Source organism: Quercus suber, unplaced genomic scaffold (genome assembly GCF_002906115.3).
Source record: "Quercus suber isolate HL8 unplaced genomic scaffold, Cork oak 2.0 scaffold_208, whole genome shotgun sequence".
NCBI classification, from domain to species: domain Eukaryota; kingdom Viridiplantae; phylum Streptophyta; class Magnoliopsida; order Fagales; family Fagaceae; genus Quercus; species Quercus suber.
In genome coordinates this window covers 674,302-697,323 of record NW_027069666.1, presented here as the reverse complement: position 1 = coordinate 697,323, position 23,022 = coordinate 674,302, and the positions used below count along the sequence as shown (strand labels likewise).

Here is a 23,022-nt window from a genome sequence, read left to right as displayed (position 1 = left end):
TTTGTTTTATATTTTGGGATGTTAATATTTGTAAAAATAAAACTTATGCATGTTTACTTATCTTTGTGTTATTTTTTTAAATAGCAATGTTAAGATTTGTATAATTTTAAAATTATTGAATAAGTATTAATAAGTTTAACTGAGTTTATTCTTGATATAAGTGGTGAATTCAAAGTAATGCTTTTACATCAAGTAATTTGTTATATAACTTTCCAAATGGCAAATATATGTTTTCTTTATAAAATAAAAAATTTTAAAAAAAAATCATGTGAAAAATATGGGTCAACCCAACCCGACCCACAACTCAATTGACCCAAACTCGTTTTTAATCCGCTTAAATGACTTGTCTTTTACTCGCAACCCGATTGACCTGACCCAACCCACCTGCTTTTCCATGTCTTTATCGCAATAATACTTAATTAACTAGTTCTCTTTTCCCCCTAAAAAATAATAAAAAAATAAAAACTAGTTCTTTTGCTTAAAAAAATAAAAAATAAAATTGACTAGTTCTCATACTATATTATGTAAACGTAAAATTATAATTTAACTTCACAGGATTTCAACATCACAATTATTATATTTAACCTTTAATGTTTGATAAAAAAACAAAAAAAAAAATTATTAGTATTCCACACTGATCCACTTGAAATTTTCATTTTTAATCCAAATTTTAGGGTTAAAATATAATAATTGAAAAGCTAAGGTTAAATGATGCTAAGCCCATATCATAAATTAGGGGGTAAGTTTTAAATGAAAGTTTGTCCACAAAATATAATGAAAGTTGCTACGTCCACAATATTTTCACAACAAATCATAGGTGGTTAGTTGTTACTGGTTCAAATTTGAACCTAACACTAAAATTACTTTTTTATCTCAACAATAACAACCAATAATAACCTGCCACTTATGATTTGTTGTAAAAATATCGTGAAAATATCATTTCTCAAATACAATGAGTCCGTTTGGATTGAGCTTATTGTTGCTGAAACTGAAAACTGAAAACACTGTAGCAAAATAATTTTTAAATATGTGAATAGTATGGTGGGACCCATTTTTAATATTTTTTATTGTGTGAACAGTGCATGTACAGTGCATAAACAGTGCATGCACTGTTCACAACAGTAAATTTTGCCGCTAAAGTCAACATAAGCGGCCTAAAAAAAAAAAAAAAAGAGGCAAAACGCGAACACATTAAAGACACAGACGCCGAACGCGAAAACCAAACGCCCTCAATATATGTTAATTTGAACAAAACTCTAATTTTATTTTAATCCAAATGTTACGAACTTTTTATTTCTCTCTCTTATAATGGTAACTCAAAAATATCACATCTGATATATTTTTAAATATGTGATTTAGAACCAACTTAAATAAATAAATAAATAACAATAACAATAACAAGCACACACAAACATGGAAGAGGAAATGGGGGTGATCTAACTAGTTTGATACTTGGAACTATCAATTTTGGGCATCAAATAATGCATTGCAGTATTGCTCAAAACTATAAAATATTTTAAATTAGGTGGTAAGTTGCTAATTAAGTGATGTCAACAGTGAATATCTACGAAAATCAACAAGAACCTTTCATGTGAAAATTGTTGTGCCGAAACCCATGAGAACTCAAACGGTAAAATGGTAGGTAGACCAAAAAAAGGTGCGGCAATAATTCCAGCTCCCAAACCGCTATATGCACGTACTTTCAGAACTTGCCATAACGGCTAGTTTTCATTCTAGTGCCACTATATACAGACCACAAAGGCCTCCTTCAATCCTATATCTCTCTCTCTCTCTCTCTCCCCCTCAAAACATTATACGAGTGTCCACCATGGCTTTACTCAGAGCTCTACTATCTTCAATGCTACTTGTATCTTTCTTCATCTCCCTCACAGAGGCTAGAGAATTCTTGGTAGGTGGCAAGACCAATGCATGGAAAATCCCATCCTCAGAAACTGAATCCCTCAACAAATGGGCTGAAGCCTCACGTTTCCAAGTTGGAGATTCACTAGGTACAATCCCTATACTTTATTTACGTTTTCTCACATTCCCTCATCTGGGTTTTGTTCATTTGTTCCAAGAATTTGCATACTCATCTGGGTTTTGTTTTGCTTTACAGTTTGGAACTATGATCCTAGCAAGGACTCTCTACTCCAAGTGAGCAAAAAGGACTATGATAGCTGCAATACTTCAAGTCCTATAGCGGTATACAAGGATGGGAACACCAAGGTCAAGCTTGACAAGTCAGGGCCATTCTATTTTATCAGTGGAACACAAGGCAACTGTGAGAAGGGCCTGAAATTGGTCACTGTGGTGTTGTCTGGGAGGCGTAAATTCTTCAATGTTTCTCCAGCACCTTCTCCGGTGGAATTCGAAGGCCCGGCCGTGGCCCCAACCAGCGATGGCACAAGTTTGAAGGGCGGTTTTATGGCGATTTTTGGAGTTTTGATGAGGTTGGTGTTGTTGGAGATGTTGATGTAGATTTCTATTAGTTTCAGTGATTGGTGGGATTGGTTTGATTTATTTGTAATAATTGACTTACGGGACATATTTGTGCTCTCATATCTATTTATATGACATTCTTTTGAGAAAACAGTAAATTTAGATATAAATGATATTTGTTCTTTACATACATGATATACTATGATCGAACTACAAATCAACAACACATACATTAGATATGAATTATATTCATTCTCTACATTTTGTCAACTCATAACGCGAACATATACATGACAACTAGGAAACAACACATTAGAATCAATTCCTTGCTCCATCAGGATAGTAAAGCACATTAGGATCAAATTCCTTACTCGATCAGGAAAGTAATGCGGTGCAAACAAAAATAAAAAATTTCATTTATTTCTATAAACATGGATGAAAGAACAATTTGGAGCATTAGAATCATTTCATTAAGCCAACTGATCCACAAGCCGATTTCCAATATATATAGTGTGTTTGGCTCAGCTTAAAAGGCCAATTTATTTTACTATTCACTGTACTATTTCAACTCCAGTTTCTTTGCAATGAGATGCATATTAGCACTATTATTTATATCCTTACACTAAGTGACATTCAAAAAGAGTATGGACATGCAGATGTCTTGACCAAGTTATGAACCTTTAAGTGTTTAAATATTTGCATATAAAATAGTCATGTTTCATGGTGTTCTCTTTTTTGTTTATTGAATTCACCCAAATATTACAAATCAGAGCAAACCCATAAACACGTGTATTGATCAAACCCACGACCATGTTCATCCAATCATAAATCCACAAATTTCTTCCCCCAACACACATAAGACCCAGAAGTAAGAAACCAACCAACCCCTTAAATAGAAGAGAGCGTGAGAGAGGGAAGGACGAGAGAGTACCCACTTGAGGAAATCCACACTATAGGGGAGAGAGAAAGGGCTGCCGGTCTAGGGAGAGAGAAAGGCCGCAGATCTTTGGGTTTGGGGCAAAAGATTCAATGAGCTTTTGTGGGTTTCAATGGCTTCCTCCTTCGGTTTCTTTGGGTTTGTTTGCTATTTGAGGTCTGTGGGGTTTGAGCTTCTTCCCTCATTTCTTCTTTCTTCTAAAGAGTGTGAGAAAGAGAAATGGAAGAGGAGTGTGAGAGAGAGAGACGTTCATGCGGGTTCTTAAGGCAAGAGAACTATAGCCGTTCTAAACCAATCAAACTGGTGGACTCCACCATTTTGAGTTAAATATATTGGGAATGAAAGCCAAGTTTTGAGCCAAACACAATGGGAGTGAGTTTAGAGAAAAATATGAAATGAGGATATGAGATATCAGTTAGAGTTTTGAATTATTAGAATTGAGATATGAGTAAGTAATAAACCAAATATGACCTAAATTTTCCAAAAAGTAATTTCCATGTTTTCAGATATTTGATAAAACCCGCTAGTCATAAATATATATATATATATATCATCAACAGAAAATCACACCACCCTTAGGTTTACTTATCAAAAAAAAAAAATCACACCAAAACAACAGAAAATGGTTTACACTTTCAAAAAGTGTAAACCATTTTCCCTACCAAGGCCACACCCCTTTGGCCACCATCACCTATCTCCTCCCCTCTGCCATTACCACCATCGCTGCCAAAACCACTACTGACTCTGGACTTTTTGTGAATTTTTGTTGATTTTGACATGGATTTTTTTTAATAAAAATAAAAATAATAAAAAATAAAAATTATTGAGAAAAGACTACTTCACAAGCGAAGGACATGAAGGAGCCAAAAAAAATTACAAAAGATTATCTACGAAAATACAAGTCTATAAACATCGCAATAGAATCAAAATGTGCAAAGCCCCATCTATGAGACCAATCAAATAAAGAGCTAAAAAAAATTTCTAACAATAGACTCCCGTACACTCTGCATCTTCAAATGTACACTAATTTCGTTCCCTTTAATAGTCTACTTCATATATATGGAAATTTTCAATGTAACCAAATACTAGAAAATTATTTTCAGGGTAACGATCAAAGAACAGAAAATAGATCATTTTTCATGAAAATATTCTCTGCCGAAGAAAACGTTTTATGCCGAAACAAATGAAGCCATATAGGAATGAAGGCCGCTTTACCCACCTTTCTGATAAAATAAACTACATATTAAAATCAAAAGATAAATAATAAGAATCTGCACAGAAAAACACAAAAGCATGCCTCTTAATTACAGTACTTTCAGCAAAATAACCGAATCTCAAACAGACAGATAGTTCATACTTCATATAACTTATTTTTTAACTTTTTGAAAAAGTGGAAAGGCTGAACTTTAGAAAAGAAAAAGGTTAGTTTAAAAAGCTGTTTTTTGAAAAGTCAACAAGAGTGAACACATTTTATGAAGGTTATTCCCAACATTTATATTTAGATGTAGCACAAAACCTTAATAAAAAAATGTTACTCTCCCATCGAGACAAATAGACAGACACGTGTGCGCGCACATACACACAAAGGAGACTCACAACGGAACAAATCAAATAACTGCAACACAAATTGCAGCCACAAGCGACTGATTCACCTCCAACAAGTTCATGGGGTCATAAGGGATTACACACAGATTCAGCAGCAACATACATGTCCATAACTGTCAGACAAACAGCACAGCAATGAAGGATGAAACCAGCACACATTCTCATTTAAGGAGGGTCCTAACAATTGATTTGACATTGAGTTTCTTAAGGTCTGTATATGACTGTCCACAGCCAACAAACATGACCGGTGCCCCAGAAATGTAGACCATTGAAAGTGCAGCTCCCACCTGCACCATGAACAATTTATACACCAGATGTAACTAGTGGACTGGATAAAATAATCAAACAAAGAATTTTAGAACTCCAAGAAGTTTGATGAGTGTCTACCTTATCATCAATGGTATCAAACTTAGTGAGTAAGATCCCATCTATCAATCTGGAACTAGGTGTAGCTGAAAGGTCAGCTAATTTCTGCAAGCACAAGTGTAGCTCAAATAACTCACTTCTGATATATAATGATAAAACAGAACACAAGCCAGACAACAATTGATGACAATCCTAGTATAAAAATCAAACCTGATTGAACTTTGAAAGTTGATCAACGGCATCATTTCCAACCAGGGCCTCTCCAACAAACAAGACCAGATCAGGATTGTTAAGGTTAATAAGCTTTGAGAGTGCTCTCATTAATGGTTCATTATCCTGAAAAGCATCGAAAATGTATCGGACAAACACAAAGGCAAAAGATCAATCAGGTAAGAAACCTTAAAACCTTACTTATCACATAATTAAAATAACACATGTAGCATATACAATAGTAAAACTTTATGATATAATACCAGCTAAGCATGATACCTGCATTCGACCAGCAGTATCAACAAGAACCACATCAGAACCATTTCGTGTTGCCTCCTGGATTGCTTCCCTTGCTACAACAGCAGGATCTTTCTCATAGCCCTTCTCAAATATAGGAATCTTCCAAGAGGAAAATATAACAAGTCAGTAACCACCATCCAATTTATAATGCATTTTATTGAGTGAACATTAATCATCTCAAAGTAAATAAGACAGACTATGGTAACCATAAGCCAGATTGAATGTTATACCTGGAGTCTTCGTGCATGAGTCCGCAACTGCTCAACAGCTCCTGATCGGAATGTGTCACAAGCAGCCATCATGACACTGACATTATGCTGCAGAAGCCAGTAGGCAACCTGGAAAAGTGATGTTTGAAAGAAACCATCTCATCAAAATCCATGCAATTTAATCAGTGTCCACAGGACCTATATATAAATACTTAAGATGAATACATGACACCCACACACACGTGCATCCTTTACTATAAAGAACTAGGGGTTAAGCCTAACCTTTACTAGATTAATAAAATTCCAAACTTCATTCAAATTGGGGAAAAAACGTGGCTTACCTTGGCTAGATTGGTAGATTTCCCAACTCCATTCACACCAACAAAAACAACAACATACGGCTTCCCTTGTTCCTTGGCAGCATGCACATCCCTCAGGATGTCAATTGACCGGCGAGGAGTTAGAATACGAACAAGAGCTTCTTCCATTGCTGCCTGCAGTCATTGTTTCACTCCACGGCATTATTCTTATAAAGAAGTGAAATAATGAGAAATAATTAGTTTAGATTAAATATTGGAGGGAAAAAGTGATGATTCACAAACCTGCACTGTTGAAGATACCCTTGTGAATGAAGCCAACTTTTTCCCCTCAAGACTTGCTGCCACTGATTCACAGAGCTTCTCAGCTATCTCCTCAGCCTATCATTGTAACAGCATGGGACTCCCATTAGCTTCAGGGTGTTTGAGAAGTACCAATAAAAGAGATGAAACATAAGCACATCACTGCAGCAGCAGGAGAAACATACCACATTCTTGGTCATGAGCCTATCCTTGAGAGCTTTCAAAGCTGGTTCCAGGTCTGACTTCTCCAAATTCGCTTTGCCCGCAATACTGAGAACAGGAAAGTGAATAAGTGATTATAAAAATATCTGATGATCTTAATAAAGATTTCAAAGCAGTGGAAATGGCAACACTATAGTTGCAATAATTGTTTTTATTGGTAAGTTACGCACACACCCAGCAGGTTGGAATATTTGCAATAATAAAGCCATTTATATGCTGAAGACCTGAAGTTCAGTTGATCCTTAGGTTATCACAGAATACAACAATAGATTGGAAAATTTATCCATCAATAAGTTCAACCTAAAGGAAGAACACTTGTAAACTCCAATATTTGAAAAATTAAATAAATAAGTAGAAACAATAAATGAACTCCTTCAATAATTCAAAGAAAAATATATCATCATATGGACAAATCAAAAAATAAGTAGATTTCAACATAAAAATGTTAACCAGTGCAACACAGGTGGACCATTGATAACACAAGTTTGTGTCATCTAAATTATTGTTCAACTGTTTAAATCGCAATAAAAAATAAAAACCAAGCAGCATCCTTCATTTAAATATGGCAAGGAAACTAAGAACCAAAATAGTGAGCAGAAGTTTAAAAAAATAAAATTAAATACACACCAACTTAATTAGTGAGCCAACGTTTAAAAAAGCAAATTACACAAATAAACTAAATTGTCATTAATGAATAAAACAAAAACCTTAGACTGAGATCAATTAAACTTACCTTTGGAACATTGATGAAAACCACCCCTTCTTCTTAGTTTCAGGCTTGCTGTCTTTCTCCACTTCCTCATCTTCTTCATCCTCACTTTCACCACTGAAGATCTCCTCCTTGTCCATCATACTTTCACCATGATCAGCTACAACAACATCTATATGATTCCCATTCTCACCCACAGAATCCGTAAAATCCAATTTTTCTGGAGGGGGTGAATCATTCCAAACTCTATTCTTCTTTGTTATCTTTTTTTTTGGCTGTATCTTGGAGCCCTTGCTAACAACAGTATCTGTTTTCTTCCCACCTTTAGCTCTAAGCTTCAGAAGCTTATTTACATCAAACGCCCCAGCATCGGAGCTCATATTTTCTATACCGTTATCTGCACCATTTACCTTAGATTCTACAATATCAACATGATGGCCATTGGAGTGACCATTCGCTAGTTTACTACCTTTCCTTCTATCACCATCCCCACCATCATTGGCCAAAGCACCTTCACTCTTTTTCTTACTTCCTCCTTCGAACCCACTCTTTTGCACCTGTCCTTGCTTCTTACTATTACTTAAAGGCTTGCTCATCTGCTTTGATTTCTTCAATTCCTCAGCCCGAGCCTCAGCCTCCTTTCTCAGTTGCCTAAAAGTTTCGTCAAAGTCACTGTAAGCCGTCCGTTTTGGATCATAAATCTCTGAAAACTCATGCTTCACCATTGCAAGCAGTTCGTCCACATACAATAGATGAAGGATTCGCTGATACACAGCGACAAATACAAGGCCAAGATCATTATGGAAGGTCCATTTGAGTGTGTAAGCGGCAGCTTGGGGGCCTTCATAATTGTACGATGCTGCACCAGATCGTTCTTCTAAAAGGCAAGATTGGATCAAGGTGTTGATTGGTGATCCCTTAAGAGCATTGCCAAACTCTTTACACGTCCAGAGGATTAATCCTCCTCGAGTAAAAATTAGTAACTGCTCTAACATCTTTTATTACAGATGTACCCTGCAATCAAATCCAGCAGAATATTCAATATTAAAAAACCCAGGAATTTATTACCCAAAAAAAAAAATTTATCAGCACTTAAATCTAAAATAGAACCTCCCACGCCCCCCACAATTCGCATAGTTTCCAAGACAAATGTAGGGGAAAAGTAAAACAACTTTATTTGATAATTCAATCGTTACAATGGGGGAGGTGCCAATTGAGCTACATGGCTCTTAACAAAATGAGAAAACAACTTTAAATTTTAGATACTCTAATTTGCATGGTTTTGGGTCTTAGAAAAAAAAAAACGCTGTTAAATAATGCTAAATACAATTACACATAGAAAATGAAGAGTGCTATGCATTCTAATATTTCAATTTCTGCTCTTTCACCCATTTTTATGAGAATTGATGCCTAATGGTTTTCAAGCAATCAAGAATATTATAAAATTAATATCACTAATCATATTCAAATAAAACTTTTTAAAAAAATAAAAAAATAAAAAAGAAAATATCAAAAATAAAAAGAGAATAAGAATAGTATATTTTTAAAGCACGCATTTGAAAAATAGAATCAAATTCACCTAGAATCAATGCTAAAAAAATTCATACAGAACCCATTTTAACAACTGTGATTTCCTAGATAACCATGCACGTAAAAAAAAATAAAAAATAAAAAATAAAAAAAATAAAAATAAAAATAAAAAACCCTGAACTGAACTAGAATTTGAAGCCCTAAAAGTGAAAGATCAGGAATTGGCAATTACAAGAAATAGGGAACAGATTTATCAAAACTATTCACAAAATAGAAGCAGAAAAAAATAAATCCTATTCAAACCACAACATTTGTGATCATTGAATCCACGAATCAATAAAATTTGAAGGAATCGGAGAAGAGAAAGCAAATACCTGTCTTTTCTCGGAACTCTGAGAAACCCAAGAAATGAAGAAACACCAAAATTTTGAATATATATCGTTCTTTTTGCTATAAATAGCTTTATTCCTTAGTTGAACTGTCACAAGAAAGTGCCGTTTGTTATGAATGTTTAAACACATATCCATTTAAACAATATTACACGTTTTTCATCCATACCTATTTTCAAAAAAAAAACAGAAAACTATTATTTAAATACATATATTAGACAGGTCCTAAAAATTGGTGGACTTTAGTAAGTAGTAATCTGCCTGATCCCGCCAGTATTTTATTGAGTTGTGACGTAAAAAAGTTTGAAAGGTAAAAAAGTAAAAAATGTAAAAAGTTAAACAGTTGAAAAAAAATTTCTAGCTTAAGGTTAAAATTGAATTTTTAATTTTCAATCTCACCCATTATTCATTAATTAACTATTGCATGGTGCAAATGGAAAAACATGCTACAATGAATAAATGAAGCATTCCATCACCAACTTAGTCTACAAATATTTACTATCTCATTACCAAATTGGGCCAGAATAGAAATCATTACCATAAAAGGCCAAAACCACATATCTTGTCCTATTTTTTTCAATACCTGGTAAAGCCCAAAACTGACATTATGAGCCCAATGCACACATTTTATTCTTTCAAAGCCCAAGACAATATATATTGGCAATATTCAAAAAGCCCTGACTCAAGTCCATGAGAAAACAATTTTACCAATAGGATTCAACCCCATAATCAAAGTCCATGGTTTAAACTGGAGGAAATAGGTAACTATTTTTTTTTCTATAACTATCTAGTTAGTTGGTCCGGTTCAGAAACTATATTGATTAGTAGCATCTCGAGTCTCAGAAAGTCGAGTTGTGCGCTCATACCTCGAGTCTTTGAGGCTCGGTTTTTATAGTTTGACCTGGCCTGGTTCCACGTGGCATCCCACATGGAACTCGAGTTTCTGAGACTCGAGGTCTATGTGGCGTCTACGTGGACCTCGAGTCTCAAAAACTCGAGTTTTGTATGACACACTGTCATCTCTAGTCCCATCTGGTCATGTCACTGACAGGCTAAGCTTCACGTTTTGTTTTAACTGTAGCTGGCCTACCTGATATGCTTTCACGGGTTTTGTAGTTTTACTTGGTCACATCTTAAGCTCCTGAATTTTTTATGTCACTTACTTGGCTGAAGCTCTTTGTCAACAGAAATTGCTTCTCTCTCAACTCATATTCTCTCACTCTACATTACTCCTCTCTCAACTCTCATACTCATTCTACAGAGCAGAACAATACTCCCCTCTTAACTCTCATACAAGCCGATCATTGTAGTCTCTCTCTCCCTCTCACTCTCATACAATCCCAGTAGTACATTTGCACATCTTCATGTCAGGTAAGGGTCTCCTCACTCTCTAGTTTGTTGTTTAGTGTATATATAACTGCTTTAGTATTTCTAATGTTGCTTGTATTGAATTTTTCATGACATAGATTGAATAAAAATCTAGCACTTTATATATATAATTGTTTTTTTATTTTTTTTGGGTAATGTGTAATGAACCCCTCTACTCTACGTTATTTCATTAATACAAAAATATTTTAACTTAACTAAAATTCAACACTTTTTATAAATAGTATAATTATTTGTTTATTTTAGTGAACCGTTATAATAATAACTAATCTAGCAATGAAATTATTAAAAATAATATTTTTAGTTCCATTTTTTATTATTTATATTAAACATCAACATTTTCATGTATTAATATTTTTCTATAAACTGGATTTAATGCATCAACTGGCCTATGGTTGCAAGTGTTCCATTTGGCAAAAGCTCACCACTGTAATATGGATAATGGTATTGACCCAAATATTCATTCAAAGGTGCTTATTGCCTTATTGAGACCTTTAGGCTTCAGCCATGTGCTACCAAGTAGGGTGGCTTTGAATTTTGGAACCAGGACAACAGGTTCAACTCAATGTATTAAGGGACTTTAGGCGAATGTAAACAAAAAAAAAAAAAAAAAAAAAAAAAACAAAGCACATAAAATTTCTATATTTACTTTTGAATATATTTAGAACAATTAGTAAACAAAATACGAGGCCACAGAATCCAGTGGTGAAGGAAGGAACTAATTAGCAGGAGCAATAAGAAGACGAGTTTGACCAACACCTTCCCACCAAGCCATGGAAATTTAAGCATATAAACCACCAATAAACGTTGTCAATAAGTTTGAAAAATGTATAATCGTAGAAACTAGAAGGTACTCATTTAATGACTATTCTTTGGCCAAAGTTGATAGAGATTGACAATGTAAACATACTACAAAAGAGTGTGAATGCAATATTGTCTGACGCATTCGCACACATCACTAAAAAATAAAAACTTTTCCTTATCCTTCAGTCCTTGACATCACTAATTTTTTCCTACTATAAAACAACCCCAAATGTTGTTGCGTTAAACCAACCACACATTGATTTGATTTCAAACCAATCTTGTCTAATTATCTCATAGTTTTCTCTCTCTATATTTAACTCTTAAGAGATAGTAGTAGTAGGAGCTTAATTTGTTAGCAATGGCAAATGATGGTGATGATGAGCAAGTGAGAAACAAGCAAGTGATCCTAAAGGACTACGTGTCTGGTTTCCCTAAAGAATCAGACATGTACATGAGTACCAATGGTACCATAAGATTGAAGGTCCCAGAAGGTTGAAATGGGATTGTGGTGAAGAATCTCTACCTGTCATGTGATCCCGACATCCGGAACCTTATGAAGAAGTCCATTACAGAAAATGATGACATGGAATCCATTGACAACTTGAAGCCCGGTTTGGTGAGGATGCATCACTTCTTTTACATAATTAAATAATGGCATACCTTCTAATAACTTTAGCTAACCATCAATTACATAATTGCATGTTCTATTCAATCTTACCACTCACCTAGGGATGGCAATTTTTGACACAACCTGTGAACATGAAATGAACCTAACATGGATTTTTGAGGATTATGATATAGCCTTAAAAGTTCGGGTCAACCCACAACTGACACTATTAGACATAGTTATTTATTCATATTGACACAAAATGATCCACTTTAACACAACCCGTTTCTCTGGTATAATAATTAAATATTGATATTATGAGAAAATGGGTGCTATATGTGACTAGTGATACACACCTTTTTCTTGCTTGATCTCCCTTCATGAGATAATCTTGTAAAATCCTATTATTTGAAGTAGGCTACCCACAATAGCTTTCAAAATTCTTAGTACAATTAAAACAAGAATACAAAATTTTATAATCCTTAGTACTTCTTTATACATTATAATCAAGTGGTTAGTTTTATATCCAAAAGAAAGCTTAATTACTATGGATTCTTGTAGCAAGTTGCAAGTGGGACATTATATACAAAATTTTCTAAGCCTTAGTACCTATTTATACATTATAATCAAACGGGACAAATTCTTTTTAACTGTCAGTAGTAAGAATTTTTCATACATAATTCCCCATGTCCGCATGCAGCCAAAAATTAAAAATAAAACATAAGGAAAAAAAAACTCTTGGCATGTTTAACAAAAGTAATCAGGACACTTTTGTTTAGTCAACTCTAAAACTCATTTTTCTTGTAGAAATTCTATTTTCTTTACCTAAGATAAGCACAGAACTATTAAATTGTAATTTTTTTTTTTTATAGTAAGTATATATGGTTATTAATTTGAAAATTGTTTTGCTGTTGATGATTTTTAAGCATGCAAACAGACATTGTAACAAGTATAAATTTATATGTTTAACAATATTAACATACCTGTCCGGCACACTCTGTTTAAATATGGTAAGTCACCATGCCAAAGAAAAAGTGTTCAGGTCATAAGTCACCCTTGTCCATTTCCACAACCCATAAAAGATATTGATCTCTCTTGCTGATTGCTCACTTGGCAATTTTAAATCTTATTTTGGAGTTGGCAAGCCTGACCAGAATGGGCAGCCTCACTAACCAACAGTTTTCGGTTTTCTTTTGGTTTTCTATTTTATCCTTTTCTGTTTCAAGGTTGATTTGCTGAAGAATAAATTCAAGTTTGACGAGGCTTTCAACTATAAAGAAGAGTTTGACTTGGATGCCACTTTAAAGAGGTTAGTAGTAATTTAGTTTTAATCAGAATTCAAAATATCATTTCAGTCTATAACAGGGCCACTAGTTTGATACTGGAGTAAACATTGGACATCCCTTCATAATTTCAGCCTTTGAAATTTTTGTGTTACAAAACATGGTTATATTTTGATTACCGATTATCCTAACCCTCACGTGTGAACCCATCTCCCCCTTAATAAATGGGGCCAACACATTTGATTATATGGTTTTTAAATCTAATACCGTGGTAAATTACCGATTATTCCAAGAGTTTAAGGGATGTTTGGTAAGTTCGTAACTAGGATCTACCCCACTCCACTCCTTGGCCATGTTTGTGTATCCACTCTCCCCCCTTCTACTTGTAAGGTTCTAATGTGGTGTATGCTTTTCTGGCAGCCATCTAAAAAGATGCAAGAAGATAAGTCTTCAACTGTTTCTCATCTTTAAGAATTCACAAGAGGCACATCAAGCATATGAAAAAGTCAAAGGCAGCCAAGAAAAGGTATATACTGTGATCTTTTTCAACTTACTATAGTTTACCTGCCTGGCATCCCTATCATATGTTTTTATTTTATTTTTTATAAATGATAAGTAATGGGATTTTATTGAAAAAATAGATTACTTCATGCTCGCAATGATGAACACAAAGTAAACTGAAATGATAACAATTGAATTATGCACAGAAGTCTAAAGATTCTTTGAACTCTAAAAGGGAATTGCTATTTGTAAGACCCCACACCCGAGACCACAGAACAACGTTGACTCCCATAGAGCCTTTGATCTTTCTATATCTTCAAAAATGCAAATATTTCACTCTGTCCACAACCGCTACATCACACATAACAGGTCAAGGTTCCAAATCTATGATGAATGCTTCCCAAACCAATTCCTCCGCTCAAATAAAAGATCTTCGACCCTCCTTGGTAACTACCCAATCCCAAAAGTTCGAAAGACTCTGCTTCATAAAACATATGCAACATCACAATGGATCAACAAATGATCCATTGTCTCTCCATCGCACCAACACATGCAACACCAACCAGCTGACAAGAAACCTCTCTTGATAAGATTATCACACGTAAAAACTCTTAAGCTGCTTCATGCGAACTTAGGGTAAAAATCCTTTAGAGGACAATTCCCACACCATATATCATGACAAAACCATACTCCTATATATGCCTTCCCCCACTGCGATATATCCTGAAAAAAAAAATCCCATACTGCTCTAATACTCCTTCCTAAGTTAACACTCCTGAGTCCCTTGAACAGACAGTGACTTCGTAGTCCATCTGCTCCTGTTTAAAACTTTGAGAACTTGATTTTCTGTTATAGTAAGATTTAACGTTTATTCTCGTTACATAAAATGATAAGATTATTATCATGAAGAGGCAATTCATTGTCTATTTAGGCACTTACAGCATTTTTAGTTCCCTGCCATAAGATCCCAAATTAATGCACTCTTTAAGGATTTCATGCTTGTGCATTTATGCTAGAGAGAGAAGCCTATTTTTTGGATACATGGCTGACTGTCTGGTAAAACATGTCTTGTTATCCTGTACTATGTTAGGATTCGTGGGGACGGCCACAGAAACTTGTCAAACATAAGCTCACCACAGGTATATTAGTTAGTTTTTATGTCCGAAAAATGGCAAATGATGATTCCCATGGCCAAATATCATCCAAGAGAGCTTTCCAAGATGAGGAGATCTCAGGTGCATCCAAGAAACTGAAGACCAATCAAAAGACTGAAGAGGACTCTGCAAATCAGTGTTGTGATCACTCGGAAGAGAGAGAAGGATTGAAGCAAGAGCTGAGCAAAGGGGAGGTGGCAGATTCAGATCACTGTTGTGATCATCTGAAAGAGATTGAAAGGTTGAAGCAAGAATTGAGCAAAAGGGATTTTCAAATCATTACGCAGGACAAAATGATAGGCGATCTTCAAAAGAAACTGAACTCTAAACATGTTAAACGTCACTAAAAAAATTGTTGGGTACGATTTGTTAGTTGAGGCGTGTAGTGAAGAGATCAACAGGCCACTCCTTTCTGCAGACGTTTGTGTGGAATTTGATTTATATTGAGGAATGAGCAAAGCAAATAGATATTTATGAGGTGTTTATATCTCCCAAATATATTTTATTTAAGTTTTTGTTTCTGTTTTTGTTTGTTTTGTTTCTGTATTTTTATCAATGGAGATTGGTTTGTCTTCTACTTTTTGTTCTACTTTTAGTGAAGTACAAGTTTATTTAAAATAATCTACTTGTTGCATGGTGTGATAATTTCTGACAGTTAAAACTTAAAATGTTGTCTTTCCTTGGAACTAATTTTTAAGAGAAAGTGGCAGAATTTTATTGCTAATTAAGAAATAATTACAAGAAAAAACGAAGAAAAATACCAGAGTCTATGTTGGGAGGAACAGGAACTAGACTATGAGAAAAATTATAACCAAGACCAATCCAAAATCTTTTGAAAAAAACCCATACTATCTTTGCAAACATTCCTATGAGAAAACCAATACGAGCTGATGGACATTTTTATGCTTTCCAAGAACACTACAATCCGACCCACTCAAAAGACACAGCAAAACCAAATCTAGAAGAGAAATCCCACCCCACCAAGAAGATAATGGGGCTTGAGCCGAATAGGAGGAAAACCCATGTAAAGATCCAAATATCCAATAGGTTGAGTCAAATTTGGGCTAGAAACTCCCTCCAAGGGCTTTAATGGATCTAGCCTGGTGTGATACCCATTAATGTAGAGATGAAGAGAAACGCCACCAAGGGCAGTGAGAGAACTACAAAGGGGCCTGAAAAGCCCTATAACATTGGGAATATTACATAAAGTAATAATAAAAGAACAAGATAAATAGAAAAGATAAAAAAAAAAAAAAAAGATAACTTGGAGGCACTATATTATTTTCCTTAGACAATATTTGCCCTCCACATTTTTGTTGCTAAAGGGTTATCGCAAATTTGTCTCCAGGATACGACCAAGATGTTGGGTTCTACAAATAGCAATTTTGGAGAATAACCACAGGATTTCTTGTGTTTCTCTCCAACTTTTGATTTTTTTTTGAAGTTCATTTTTCAAGAGAAAATAAGCCTTTATTTATACCCATAGGGTTATGTTTTATAAAAAGGCACGTATAGAGAGTTAGTTATTTATTTAAGTGAACATAAGCCTATTTCATGAAAATGCATGTATGGAGAGTTAGTTACTTTTTCATAAAACGGTTAACAAAGATTGAAACTCGTTATGTTTCATGAAAAGGCATGTGTGGAGAGTTAGTTACTTTTTCATAAAGCGGTTAACAAAGATTGAAACCTCTTCAATCTTTCTCAATAGTCACCAGAAATTTCTAAAAAATTCCAGAAATTGAATTTTTGCTTTATGAAATCATATTCTCCAAACTCAACCATCATTATTACAACCTATTCTTGTATATACCTATATATACAACATATAAAAGGGTTAAGAACTCATGGTAAAGCTGTGAAGGACTCTCTTTCTCTCTCAAAGAAATATATACCTAAAAAGTCCTTTGGTTTGTTCTAGAACTAACAATTTAATAACCTGAAATACAGTATAAACATTTAAAAAAAAAAAAAATCTTACAAGATATGAATAGGCATAGATGCACGATCAAAGTTAAATTCATTTAATTTTAATGAATGGACATAAATTAGGGTTAAGATCGGTTTAATTTAGCAGGGTTGGGGTGAAATTTTGCATCCAACCTAACATATTGGTTTTGTTTGCATTTCAATTAGATCTACAAGCCATATATATATATATATATATAGTTATATACACACATTTTCAATTAGATCAATATAATATATATACTTGGGCCCAACAAAAGAAAAGAAAAGAAACTAGTATAGAAGCCATAATCAAACTAGATCTGATTATCAAAAAAATCAAACTAGATCTATACAAATATCACATTTTAAAATGCCTAGAAAATCCAAGCAAAACAATAAGAAGGCCAACTGCAAATTGTAACCTTTAAGTTTAGGGTCATTTTGATTTTGTTCTCATGTTTAAACAATTGAATTTTTGTTGCTAACCTAATAGTGTTTTGATTTGAGTTCTTCCATTCAAGTCTGTTACTTAAGTGATTGTTAAATGACATCTTAGCTTAGAATGATTTATTTTATTGACAACTACCCAATTAAAATCCCGATCATCACTCAAAGCCCCCAAAACTCTACACCCTCTAGGTTGAAAAAATCCACACCCAAATCTCAACATGAGCTGGCCATGAGAGAGAGAGAGAGAGAGAGAGAGAGAGAGAGAGAGAGAGNTATCCTATCAAAGAATGAGACCCTTTTTGGGGCCTTTCTGTTTTGTTTTGTTTGTTAATTTTAATTAATTATTGGTAAAACCCTCTTTGGGGCCTTAACACACCAAATACTTTTCCAAGGAAAAGAATTAGTAGTGGCACCTTGGATAGCCTCATATTAATAGTAAACATCAAAAGCATCACTCCCTTCCAATCTTCATCTCATTTGTCACACCCCTCCCCCCTAGGGGTATTTAAGTATAAAAGATATAGGAAAGAATTCACAGGCTCCATTCCCAATCATGAAAACCATTGGGAATCTCACACTCCCAACTCCAACCCTCCCTATCCAACAGGCTATCCAAGAGTGAAATAATTAATGCATTTTTTGTCAACTGAGCATGCGAACTTAGGGTAAAAATCCTTTAGAGGACAATTCCCACACCATATATCATGACAAAACCATACTCCTATATACTTTTTCAGCAAGTTCTTTAAGTAATTTGAAGAATGAGAGTACAACAAGAAGAAAAAGAACTTATAAGTGAAAGTCATACAAGCACCCTAAAAACGTCCAAGATAAAATAAAAATAAAACAAAAACAATACAAGGGTAAGTACATTTTTGTACTAAAGTACAAATTCTATTGTCGTCAAATCAAGTATAATTAAAATTAATCTATGGTGTATGTGGTATTACCTTTACGTCATGTGATATAAGATAAATAAGTCTATATTAAAAACCTCTTTTTTATTTAGCTAAAAAAAAAAAAATCCTCTAACCTCACTTTGGACCTGGATCCATGCACTTGTCAACAACCATAAGGACAAGTGCTCGGATCTTGCCCCTTTTTTACATCCAGCCAATTGATCTTTTTTTAATAAATGACAATGAGGCCACATTTAGCCAGCAAGGAAATAGATTCATCCCTTAATATGTGTTTAAAAAAAAAAAAAAACAGTAGGAGTTTTTGGGAAGATAAGGGTACGGACTTGGCCTCTTGTCAATTTTTTAATTTCTTCTTCCAAAAAAAAAAAATTGTTTAATTGAGGACAAGTTAAAATTAATGTAGAACTTAGTTCGTGCCAATACTCTCACGACAATGGCATACGTGATTCAGTCTTTTCCTTGTTATAGGTGAAATTCATTGAACTTTGGACTAAAGAACCAGAATTAGAAACTGAGGGTATATGATTTTCTCCATTGACCAGTTAACAACTACTATATTTGGCATGCGGTTATGTATCACAATTGGATCCGAAGGAATGCAAGAGTGCATACAGCCAAATAATATCATCTAATAGAAAATTTGGCATATTTATTTTTAACTTTAAAAAAAATGATTAAATGACTTCATTTGTTAGAATGTTTGAGCAAAAGGATCAAATTAGCTCATTTTGACAAAAGTGGGGAACAAAATTGATTATAGTTAAATCTTAAGGATTAATTTGATAATGGAAGTAAAATTAAGGGATAAATTGAATTTTAACTTCAAAGTAACAACTAATCAATAAAATTAAGGGATTAATTTTATAACTTGCAAATTGAGGCCAACTGTGAAACTTTTGTATTGAAATATAACAATTAAACCTAAGCACTCTTATATTTCCATGTTCCTCACAATCTCATTTTTTTCTTTGCTCTCTCTAATCATTTTCTTCAGCATTGTCCAAGAATACCTCCGACTATGCTCAAAGCATACCTAGATTTGATATACTTGTTGTCATTGCAATATTAAGAATACTTTTTTTTAGATAGCAAAACAAGACCAAAACTTCAATTACCAGACTCATTAACATGAAGAACAAGAAAATTTTCACAACAAAGGACCAAAGGACCAAAAGGGGAAGAATGAACACAGATAATTGATGGGTACCTTTCGCCGGAATAGCGCCGATCTCTATCTCCGAATCTGAAAACGTCTGGGACGTTTGATCGTTTTTGGCTCTAACGGAAGCCGGTTGTGATGGGCTAAGTCCGGAAGGGTATGGTGGTGTCCAGCCGTACGATGTAGCCCATGACAGCCACTCTATCGTCACTTTTTTGCCATGAAAAATAATGGAAGAAAGAGAGAAATAAATGAGATTTTTTTAGAATAAATTCCAATGCAACAACATCAATGTGGAGATGCAACAGATGTAATTGATGAAAAACAAGCTTCCTAAATAAAACAAGGTTTCAAGAAAATGAGCCACTTCCTAAATAACCAAAAACATGTAATTGATGTGACATGTGGCGTTTAAGTACACATTGGGGTTGTGTAATTGACAACTAGGTTAATTGAGTTTGTGATTATGTGCATAATGCAAAATAAGGAAGATGGGGTCTAAACTAACTCATTCCCAAGCTATCTTGAAGTAAAATTAGCAATAATATATATGGCATGCTGAGATTTTCAAATGGTTGTATAAATTAATATCCAATTGCAAATAAGCTTAACATATATGCAAGATACAAAGTGCAATAAACTTCAGAACAAAGCCCAATAAGCTTAACCAAGAGCATTGTTATCCCCAATGCAATAAACTTCAGAACACAGCGCAAAAACAAAACCCAAAAAAAAAAAAAAAAAATCATCAAACCCACAAACCAATTCAAACTCAAAAAAGAATAAAGCTTCGATCTTTTTTAACACTTCTATTACAAATTCAATATAGAAACCAAAATAGGAAAAAAATTTGTCAACCAAAGTTTATTTGATTTCCCCCGGTTTCTCGGCAACCAAATAGTAAAGATTCAGCATTCACAAACAAAATTACAATCTAAAGAACTACAAATAATGAAAAAAAAAAAACAGAAAATTATATCTGGTGACGGACTAACCTGCTCCATCCAATCCAATCCAATCCAGTCCAGCTAAAACTGCTCCAAAGCCAAAGGAGAGACAATAACGTATTTTTCAGTCAAATTCTTCAAATTGAGATTTATCATAATATTCTTGAAATTCAGCGTTTTCACAATAAATCAACAACAAAAATAAATAAATCAAATTAAATTAAAATGAAAATGAAAATCATCGGTGAGGCCATACCCATTCACAAAAATCATCAGTAAGCAACTTTCACAAAAAACAGAAAGCAATAAAAGAAATAAAAGAAGACGGTGAGGGAAAGAAAAGAAAGTTCACATATCTCAAAGTGAATGGACAAGTGTTTTAGATGTTTACAGAAGAATCATATAAAACAAACAATTTTAATAAATTATGATCAATTTCATGAGAAGAGAAACATACACAAAGGTTGAGGAAAAAAAAACTGTTTGATCATATGAAATAATTAAGGACGCTCCAATAGTTCCAAAGAGAAAGTTTTGGTATAGCTATTGACAAGAATGTATTGAAAACCCATTGAAGCATTTCAACAGACAGGTTGTAGGCAATAGTAAAAACCCACATTAAGCAAAGAAAATTACTAACCTCGATAGAGAGAGAAGATTGAAAAGGCTGAAGACAACGCAGATCGGCGCCGGAAGTGAGGTCACCGGAGAGAGAGAACGTTGAGTGAGATTAAAGAGTGTGCGTCAAACTGGGGCCAGAGAGGTTGGGCTGTGTAAGTGAGCGAGAGAGAGAGAGAGGCTGAGGTGAGGTGTGGTGTGCGACTGAGAGAGGCTGAGGTGAGGCTGAGTGAGGTGTGCGACTGAGAAAGGGTGAGTGAGAGAAGACGAGAGAGGTGAGTGAGAGTGGAGAGTGGAGAGTGACTATGAGAGAGGCGTTTAATTTGAAAATGCCCAATTAAAAATCGACTTTCAGAGAGTCGAGGTCCATGTGGACCGACAGATCAGAGCCAGGTAGCGTTAATTTACCACGTGGACGACCACGTCAACGCCAAATGGCGTCTACGTGGACCTCGAGTTTCAGAAACTCGAGTTTTATGTGGATGCCACGTGGAATCACGTCACGTCAAACAGCAGAAACCGAGCCTCAAAAAGTCAAGGTCTGAGCGCAAAATTCGAGTCTCTAAAACTCGAGATGTTACTAATTTATATTGTTTGCAAATTGGGCCAACTAACTATATAGTTGGCTAATTATGGGTAATTACCCATTTCGTCCGTGCTAATCTATAAAGTTTTGACTGACAGTACGTTGTATCATTATTTATCATGATTACAACTTTTCCCTTCACTTTTTTAGCTCAGTCACCAAAGACTTTGCTGAATGGTCTCTCCTTTGAACCAAATCCAAATATAATATCAATCTTTTTGACTGGAAAAAATCTAATATAAGACCTAAAAGAAAAGGGCAATGCCCTTACTTTATTCGATAGAGTACTCCTATCATTTTACTGAAAGGAGTATTAATAATCAAAACCTCAATAGCAATCTACAATGCTCTCAGTTTGTAGTTTCACAATTCGATCTTATTAGGCAATCTTTTTTTATACATAAAAAAGAGAGAGAGAGAGAGAGAGAGAGAGAGAGAGAGAGAGAGAGAGAGAGAGAGAGAGAGAGGGAGAGAGAGAGAGAGAAGAAATATTGGAGAATCATTTTTTTTTTTAATTTTATAAATATTAATAATACTTTTATTTGTTGACTTGTACTTAAAAATGATTTGACATGTTTTAATTGGACCAGTTAAAATTTTTGTAAACTTATGGCACTTACATCTAGCTCGAATTAATGTCCTATTTACATTAGAAATCAAATTCACTAATCCAGTCTTCCCTAAGATGAAGATGGGTCCTCTTCTTTCTCCTTTATCAATAAAACATCATTATTTAGCCACAAAAAAAAAAGAAAAAAAAAAGAAAAAAGAAAAAAAAAGGAAGAAGTTAAAACTATTTTTATATAAAATTGTAGTAACTACAAGCATACTATTCTAATTCTAACCAGAGAGAGGGTGTGGTGTCTTTGTTAACTGTCCAGAGATCTTTAATAAAATTTAGTTACTTTTTCAGCAAGTTCTTTAAGTAATTTGAAGAATGAGAGTACAACAAGAAGAAAAAGAACTTATAAGTGCAAGTCATACAAGCACCCTAAAAACGTCCAAGATAAAATAAAAATAAAACAAAAACAATACAAGGGTAAGTACATTTTTGTACTAAAGTACAAATTCTATTGTCGTCAAATCAAGTATAATTAAAATTAATCTATGGTGTATGTGGT

General features: G+C 34.2%; 2 protein-coding genes and 1 long non-coding RNA gene across 3 annotated transcripts; 2 read left to right on the top strand and 1 right to left on the bottom strand.

Moving 5' to 3' along the window:
• Positions 1-1,761: 1,761 nt before the first annotated feature.
• On the top strand, positions 1,762-2,625 carry LOC111996447 (early nodulin-like protein 15). The gene is made up of 2 exons (XM_024028464.2): positions 1,762-2,009; positions 2,117-2,625. Exons 1-2 carry the CDS (start codon positions 1,829-1,831, stop codon positions 2,476-2,478), a joined length of 543 nt encoding a protein of 180 aa, XP_023884232.1. The 5' UTR covers positions 1,762-1,828; the 3' UTR covers positions 2,479-2,625.
• A 2,268-nt stretch (positions 2,626-4,893) lies between these two features.
• On the bottom strand, positions 4,894-9,644 carry LOC111994909 (uncharacterized). The gene is made up of 10 exons (XM_024026829.2): positions 9,522-9,644; positions 7,642-8,631; positions 6,872-6,956; positions 6,669-6,764; positions 6,408-6,560; positions 6,088-6,195; positions 5,837-5,956; positions 5,558-5,683; positions 5,369-5,452; positions 4,894-5,268 (listed from the first exon to the last, which is right to left on the bottom strand). Exons 2-10 carry the CDS (start codon positions 8,610-8,612, stop codon positions 5,143-5,145), a joined length of 1,869 nt encoding a protein of 622 aa, XP_023882597.2. The 5' UTR covers positions 8,613-8,631; positions 9,522-9,644; the 3' UTR covers positions 4,894-5,142.
• A 4,278-nt stretch (positions 9,645-13,922) lies between these two features.
• On the top strand, positions 13,923-15,848 carry LOC136070077 (uncharacterized). The gene is made up of 2 exons (XR_010631325.1): positions 13,923-14,142; positions 15,208-15,848. It is a non-coding gene; the product is annotated as an uncharacterized LOC136070077 (long non-coding RNA).
• Positions 15,849-23,022: the final 7,174 nt, after the last annotated feature.